Source organism: Salmo salar, chromosome 03, assembly GCF_965601325.2.
Source record: "Salmo salar chromosome 03, fSalSal1, whole genome shotgun sequence".
Classification (NCBI taxonomy): domain Eukaryota; kingdom Metazoa; phylum Chordata; class Actinopteri; order Salmoniformes; family Salmonidae; genus Salmo; species Salmo salar.
In genome coordinates, this window is record NC_138293.1 from 97,552,865 (window position 1) to 97,561,357 (window position 8,493).

General features: G+C 45.1%; 1 protein-coding gene across 1 annotated transcript in view; it reads left to right on the forward strand.

The window, feature by feature from the left end:
• The window catches only part of LOC106594878 (guanine nucleotide-binding protein subunit alpha-13), a 33,175-nt gene extending 25,183 nt beyond the window's left edge, over positions 1-7,992 (forward strand). Inside the window, exons 3-5 of the mRNA XM_045715845.2 lie at positions 553-603; positions 2,764-2,964; positions 3,195-7,992. Coding sequence (XP_045571801.1) covers positions 553-603; positions 2,764-2,964; positions 3,195-3,566 — 624 coding nt within the window. The 3' untranslated portion in view covers positions 3,567-7,992. The remainder of the gene's footprint in view (positions 1-552; positions 604-2,763; positions 2,965-3,194) is intronic.
• Positions 7,993-8,493: the final 501 nt, after the last annotated feature.

An 8,493-nucleotide genomic window follows, 5' to 3' on the forward strand; every position in this document is an offset into this window, starting at 1 on the left:
GGGGTTAAGGCATCGTGGTAGTGTTACCTCTATGGTTTCAGCCTCCTCCTGGGGGTTAAGGCATCGTGGTAGTGTTACCTCTGTGGTTTCACAGCTGTTCTGTGTGTGAGTGGTATTCTCAAGGCCACAGCTCGGTTTCTCTTGGTCTTTCTCGCTCTCCTTTCTTGTGTACACACACACACACACACTTATCCTAAACAGACACACACAAACACTCCTGTTTGTTCTGTTCTGTCTCTGCTGCTTCCTGAGCAGCTTGTTACTCAGGGTTTCATTTATAGATGCAGTGTGTGTTTGTTCTGAGATCTCTGCATTTCCTGCTCAGTCCGGCGGTCGCAGGAAGCGAGTTTCGCCACATTGCCTTGATTTTCGCGCAGCGCTGCGTGTGAGAGTCAGAGGTCAACACACTTCTTGTCTTCCTGTTTTAACAGAGTGTTGTAGGAGGCCTTGGCATTTCACCCACACAGCAGTACTTCTGAATCACTTTTAATATGAATCAATGAACTCTAAATTACTGAACCAATCTGACATGAATGTTCTCTCCTCTCTCAGGGGGAGTCTGTGAAGTATTTCCTGGATCATTTGGAAAAGCTGGGACAGCCGGTAAGTCCCACCCATCTCTCTTACACATGTATACACTACTGCTGATGAAGTAACAGTCAGAATGAGAAGAGAAGTGAAGCCATCCCTCTCTCTCCTCACATCTCTCCATCTCTCTGAGATGTCAGGGTGTGTTACCAGCGAAGGCCTGATCTCCTTCTGACTAAAGAGAGGGAAACTGACCTCTCTCTCTGTTCTTTACTGGCAGTGCAGAGGAATGAGGAGTGTGTAACTCTGTATATCTGGCTGGCATCCTGATGGTGACTTCACTGATGGCTTTTCCAGTGCAGCCTGACCTTTTGATGTCACAGCATCTAGAATGTCAGGAATTCTCCTCTGGCATACAACACACACACACACACACGGAGAGAGCGAGAGAATAATTCTGCTTTGCACACTTACACTTCACTTTGGGAAGATGTTTTTTTAACTGGGATTTTTCTGACAGATTCAACAACTAGTTCTGTAAAGATGTACTGATAGTATTCCATTTATCTTTCAGATTCACTGATCAGAGGTCACTCTAGGTGACAATTTCCTTCCTCCAGTTTGTAAAGATCTCCTTCCTTCCTCCAGTTTGTAAAGATCTCCTTCCTTCCTCCAGTTTGTAAAGATCTCCTTCCTTCCTCCAGTTTGTAAAGATCTCCTTCCTTCCTTCAGTTTGTAAAGATCTCCTTCCTTCCTTCAGTTTGTAAAGATCTCCTTCCTTCCTTCAGTTTGTAAAGATCTCCTTCCTTCCTTCAGTTTGTAAAGATCTCCTTCCTTCCTTCAGTTTGTAAAGATCTCCTTCCTTCCTTCAGTTTGTAAAGATCTCCTTCCTTCCTTCAGTTTGTAAAGATCTCCTTCCTTCCTTCAGTTTGTAAAGATCTCCTTCCTTCCTTCCTCCAGTTTGTAAAGATCTCCTTCCTTCCTTCCTTCCTTCAGTTTGTAAAGATCTCCTTCCTTCCTCCAGTTTGTAAAGATCTCCTTCCTTCCTTCAGTTTGTAAAGATCTCCTTCCTTCCTTCCTCCAGTTTGTAAAGATCTCCTTCCTTCCTTCCTCCAGTTTGTAAAGATCTCCTTCCTTCCTTCAGTTTGTAAAGATCTCCTTCCTTCCTTCCTTCAGTTTGTAAAGATCTCCTTCCTTCCTTCCTCCAGTTTGTAAAGATCTCCTTCCTTCCTTCCTCCAGTTTGTAAAGTTCTCCTTCCTTCCTTCAGTTTAAAGATCTCCTTCCTTCCTTCCTCCAGTTTGTAAAGATCTCCTTCCTTCCTTCAGTTTGTAAAGATCTCCTTCCTTCCTTCCTTCAGTTTGTAAAGATCTCCTTCCTTCCTTCAGTTTGTAAAGATCTCCTTCCTTCCTTCCTCCAGTTTGTAAAGATCATGTTTTATTATGTCCGATTGTTCCCATGTTATCTTTTTGGTCTTGTCTCATTGGCTCCTTCTGTGCTGTATGCACCTTCCCATTTACACACTCACCAAGCCCATCCCCCTGCCACCAAGCCCCCCCCCCCCCCCCCCCCCACCACCACCACTCACAACAACAAAGATGAGAGATCACTTCTTCCTCTCTGACAAGCAGTTTCACCTCACTATTTTCATTTTAGGTTTGGTCCAACAGAATGGGTCATATGGACACCACAACACATGGAGACATTATTTTACTGTAATATTGAAGATATCCTTTCTAATGAAACCCTGTTTGTCTCAACTCCTCAGATTGAGAGCAGAGCAGTAACTACTGAAACAGGAGTATCAATGAACATTGATTCTGGAAAATGAATTCTCAGTTTGTCGCACGCTGCATTTGGGTACCACTAGCAGCATCTTAGCCAGACTGTTATACTAGCTGTCTGTTTTTATAAATGTGCAATAAGCATATAACACAGTTTATGTAAGGAATTGTCAACTTGTTCTCATTCTGATAAATCAGGTAGGCCACTTGATTCCAACATGTGAATAAAGTGGACAGGCTAACATGCTGTTCAAACAGCTGGAGATGGACAGAAGGGTGTGTTCATCACAATCTCTTCTACCTTGTTAGCTAGCAAATCTCTCTCTCATTCACTCTCTCCCTCCGACTCAGCAAGATATCCTGCTCGCTTGTAAGCCTACTAAAGGTATCCGTTAGTACCAACCTCCTCCATCCATCACTCTCTCTCTCTAATTCACTCGGTCTCTCCTCCAGGACTACCTACCAACTCAGCAGGATATTCTCCTGGCCCGTAAGCCCACTAAAGGTATCCATGAGTACGACTTTGAGATCAAGAACGTTCCGTTTAAGATGGTGGATGTTGGGGGTCAAAGGTCGGAGAGACGGAGATGGTTTGAGTGTTTTGACTCTGTCACCTCCATCCTGTTCCTTGTCTCCTCTTCAGAGTATGACCAGGTGGGTTTACACACACGTTTCTGTCCTTGTGAATGAAATGAAATGACCAAGAATTTGGATGCACACTCACTCACTTAAACCAGCACACACACTGTCACACACACACACACCTGTCTGGACCTTAAATACAATTCAATATCATTTGTATGCGTACACACTCACTTGAAGTACACAAACTCTATTTCACACACACACACCCTACTCCCCTAACCTCCTCCTCCCCCCCTCAGGTCTTGATGGAGGACCGTCAGACCAACCGTCTCAGCGAATCCCTCAACATCTTCGAGACCATCGTCAACAATCGGGTTTTCTCCAACGTCTCCATCATCCTGTTCCTCAACAAGACAGACCTTCTGGAGGACAAGGTGCGCTCCGTCAGCATCAAGGACTATTTCCCAGAGTACCCCGGGGAGCCACACAGCCTGGTCGACGTACAGAGGTTCCTAGTGGACTGTTTCCGGGGGAAGAGGAGGGACGTGACACAGAAGCCCCTGTACCACCACTTCACCACAGCCATCAACACGGAGAACATTCGCCTGGTGTTCCGAGACGTCAAGGACACCATCCTCCACGACAACCTGAAGCAGCTGATGCTGCAGTGATCGCAGGGGGGTTATGACCTTTTGAAGTCACCTTTTGGCCTTTAACCCCCCCGTGACCCCTCGCCGTGACCCCTGGCCGTGACCCACTGACTTGCAGTGATTGCAGGGTGCTGAACAGAGAGCAAAAAAGTTGTATTGTGCTACACTGTCACTGCCTCTTAAGTCACCTTTTGGCCCTTGACCTTTAACCCCTGTGAGCCCTCACCTTGACCCCTGATCTCCAGTCACCTCTGGTGCAGGCTGTCACCTATGACTCTTGACCACTGAACCCTGTTACCACTTCTAATGGCCTTGTACCTGGCAGTTCTACCCCCCTAAACCACTGTAAATGAGCTCTCCCAATCCCTCCCCTCACACGCCCCTCTCCTCTCTGTAATGGACTATTCCAGAGTCTGTAGATATGTTGATGTGTTCTGTAGGATGAAGTTGCCCTCACGCTGATCCTGGGTCAGTTTTTCATTTCCCCACTAATGGTTAATGACGATATGGAGAGGGGACGCTGGTCCTAAATCTGTGTTCTATATTACTATATTCACTCTGTTGGTTCACTCTTAACTCTCCTGTCTCACTCTGTCACATTGTAACCTGTCTGAGAAGCTCAGACCACTGCTGGAGGTTAGCAGTCAAGGGTGAGGGGGTCAAAGGTCGTCACCCACGGCAACCAGGGAAGAGGGGGTGTTAACGCTGTAGAACAAAATGATGATAACTGTGTTTTACAGGCCTCAGCCTGTCGCTATGCACCTCCACTCCCACCTGCCCTGAACTGGCTTGATTCTACACTTCCTTTTCCCTCAGAGCCTGACTATGACATCACCGTGGCCCCCCACCATTCTGACAGCAAATCAGTGTCGCTATCTGGATGTGGAACTGAAAAACCAACTGCAGCGGAGAGCTTGTTGTTGCTGGGGGGAAGTTAAAGAGTGGGGGACTTCACAGCACTGTACTAAAACTAATCCTTTATGATTCCACAAATAAGGCTTTTACCACTGTCTGATGATTACATATCAAACAGAGCTATACACACACACACACACACACACACAACCTGCCCATAGAGACTCTTCTGACCTGATCCCTGTCTTAGTCCTGGCATTACTGTTTGGAACTTTAGTTTTTAATCAGTTAAATTTTAAACTTTTTTTTCACAGATTTATTATCAATATATGTACCTAAACATTGTCTTAAGTTATATTTGAAAGGTTTTACCCAAGTTTGATTTACACCTGCTGATGGACGGTGTTAAAGGCTATGGAAGAGGCTGTGTGAACACTCAGACTCACTCAGACAGACTTGCTCAGACAGACGCTCAGACAGACGCTCAGACAGACCAGTTGATAAACTACTGAGCTAATTCTCAGGATACATTGTGGACCACTTATTTGTGTATTTAGAGCAATGATATTCATTTGCCTAAGTCCTGAACCACACACACAGGCATCTGTCCATCAGAGGCTGGTAGTCTAAACAAATTGTCGGCCAGCTACATCCCCTCTTCCAGTCCTCCTTTTTTCTCCCCTCTCTCTCCCCTCTCTCTCCCCTCTCTCTGTGTTAGTGTAAGCAAGTGATCAGCCTTGTAAACCCTGTGGAGGCTCATCCTAGAGGGAAGAGACGGTGATCGGCCTTGTAAACCCTGTCGAGGCTCATCCTAGAGGGAAGAGACAGTGATCAGCCTTGTAAACCCTGTGGAGGCTCATCCTAGAGGGAAGAGACGGTGATCGGCCTTGTAAACCCTGTCGAGGCTCATCCTAGAGGGAAGAGACAGTGATCAGCCTTGTAAACCCTGTGGAGGCTCATCCTAGAGGGAAGAGACAGTGATCAGCCTTGTAAACCCTGTGGAGGCTCATCCTCTTATTGCTCAGTCAGGGAAAAGTGATGGGGAAACGGTGTGAAATGATTTTATTATGAATCTTTCTCCTTAACTCCTCACCGACCAAAGTGTCTCTATTCCCAGCAACCCCAATAACAGGCCTTTAAATGAGCTAGACGTTGGGTTTCTACCAACGGAAGGGAAACCAGGAGAATGATACCTTTCACATTGTTGTACCAGTTATCCAGGGGGTGTCTACTCCCTATCTAGTGCACTGCTTTCGTCCCTATGTGTCTTTGGTAGGGCACTACTTAGTGCTCTGGTCAAAAGTAGTGCACTATATTATTATTATTATTATTATTAAGGTAGTAGGGTGCGGTTTTGCACGTAGACCCCTAAAATCTCTCTCGTTCTCTCTCTCGTTGTCTCCCAAGTGAGCGCTATTCCCTATATAGTTTTGGATGCAGGCTGAGTCCTGTTGGCCAAACATACTGCATGTGTAGCTCAAGTCTCTCACAAACAGTGTCAGCCCTGTTAGGGCTTCTGACTGATAGTTCCAGGCCACCCCTTCCATAGCTCCGAGTCATCCCCAGCACAGAGCTCTTTGTCTGGGCTGAGGATGTGTGTCAGGGCCCCTTGGCTGAAGGCCCGAGGCTCTGGAAAGAAAGGCCACCATTTCATCCTCTATACCAGGCGGATGGACTGGTGTGACTGGGACCAGTGTCTCCTCCCGCGCCACACACACACACCAGTAAGTCAGACCAGACTAGGGTCTGTGATTTGCCTTGTCGATGCTGAACAAACAGGTTTTTGAAAACACACACTCCTACAGAAGCAGACCACTTTCTCCTAGGGGATGTACATGTCCACACAGATTGCTATGGAGTTCCAACTAAGATGCAACAGAAACCCAAAACAGCCTTATGGGCCACCATAGTTAAAGAATTTAGCCTTATGGGTGACCTCTGACCTGGGTTAAATAGATGTAACCATCATCACTGTGCTTGCCCACCTTAGGAGCCCTGCTGTTTAGAGTAGCTAGGTCCTTTTAAGAGTGTTGTCTGGTCTGAAGTGGCCTGATCAACAGTATTCCACTGGACCCAACATGTCCCAAAGTGATCATTCTAGAATCATTTGCATTCTAGAACTGTGTCCATTCCAGAACTGTTTCTAGCCATTCTATTTCTATGGGTGTAGTCAGTCGGTGCTTTTTGCCAAATGGCCTCCAGAGTGACTCAATACCCAGTAGACCCATGTCCCTTACTGGTCTTATTTAGTGAGGGAGAGCTCAAATAGGAGTCCCAAATGGCACCCTATTCCCTATATAGTGCACACATTTTGAACAGGTCCCATAGGGTCTATAGTAGTGCTCTATGTAGGGAATAGGCTGTGATTTGGGACAAAGCCCAGACAGATGCAGGCCTTGGTCTGCTCCAGTCAGAGAAAAGGTAGACAGTCTGCCAGTAGTAACACAGTGGTCAGTATTCAGTCACTGCTCCTTCAGGCCGTCTCTCCCTCTGCTGCTGCTGTGGTTTTAAATGTGTGCCAACGCTAGCACACTAGTTAGAATGCACTGCTTCTAAGTGTCATGTTAGTGTGGATGTTGGAATGCAGCCCAAGAGTCAGTTAGAACACAGGGTCATTTCAAATGCCCAGGCCCACTTTGATGATGTCACAAAGCCCAAGCCTGTTTCATTAGGTTTCTGCTACAGACAGAAACCTGCCTTCAGTGGCCTGGTCAGCCTCCACAACTGGTTTTAACCCAGTCTGAGTTGTAATTCATTGTGTCAAAAAGAGTTACAGAGGTTTCAAACTGTTAACTGTGATGTCAGACCCCCGCCCTGCCCTGAGAACTGTCTGTTCCTCTACTACAACTCCTTCCTGCTCTCTCTCTCATCATGACATCACTGAGGGTTCCCACACACAACTACACTGAAAGGTCATTCTAGTTCTATTGATTGTATGGAATGTGGAGGAAGGTTTGGGGCCAGGTCCATTATATCAAGGTGGCGTTGTGAATGTGCAATCTGACATATTGGACCTGGACTGGGAAGGACCTGAGTTGTGTGAGGTGATGGTGTTTTAAAGCTATGCAACAGCACTGTGCTCCAGTCCACACAGCAAAAATACTTCTGTATGTTATGAGAATGATCACGATGATATGTTACTGCTGCCCCATGTAATCAGGTCAGTTCTTTATTAGTATAGAGGAAAATATGCAAATGATCTGCCAAAATATGACTGATATTGTTGTGCCTCCTGTTACCTGACTTCGCCTTTTTTCCCCCAATCAAGTTTTTATACTTGCAGTGTTTGCCTTAGCGGTGTTTTCATGTCCTCATTTCAAGATGATGCCTACGTTCCGAATGGCACCCTATTCCCTACATGATGACCCATTGGCTCTGGTCTAAAGTAGTATAAGTAAATAGGGACATGGGTGTCATTTGGGACAGTATCCAAGAAGATAAGTCACATACGAGTCCAACAAACTGTCTCTCTTGCTTATACAGTTCAGATGTTTTTTTTAGTTTTTTTGAAAATGCTTTCATTGTACAGTCTAACTTATACTGTCTTACCTTCTTACTATTCTCCCAATAAAACCACAAACCATTTTACAAACTGTGACGTGTGTTTTGAAGTCACTTCATTGGCGTGATGTTTGACAGCCATTTGTCACAGCTGTGTGTGTTGGACTGTCAGTTTCCAACCTCACGTGATGTTTCGTTGTTTAAATGTCATGTCAATGTTTTTCATAGTCACTTGACACCACTTAGAATCTATAAAATATATTCAGCTTATCTTTGCAAAAAGTTCATTTATTAAACATCTATAAAACCCAGGGTTAAGGTCATTTTCAACTGAAATCATTGTCATTTTTGAAAATGGCATCTATTTTCAACGACGTCTCAATAAGCTGAAGATGGAGAAGCTATTCAAATGTTTTTCCATTTCTGACATTTTTTAATTCAAATTACTTCCTGAAATGAGTGACTTTTATTAAGCAGCTATTTTTGACCATTTGAATTGAAAACAATCACAGTAAGGTACTTAATTCTTACATTTTTGGGTATTTGATATTGAGATAAGAACCCTGATAACAACCCTGATAAGAACACTAAA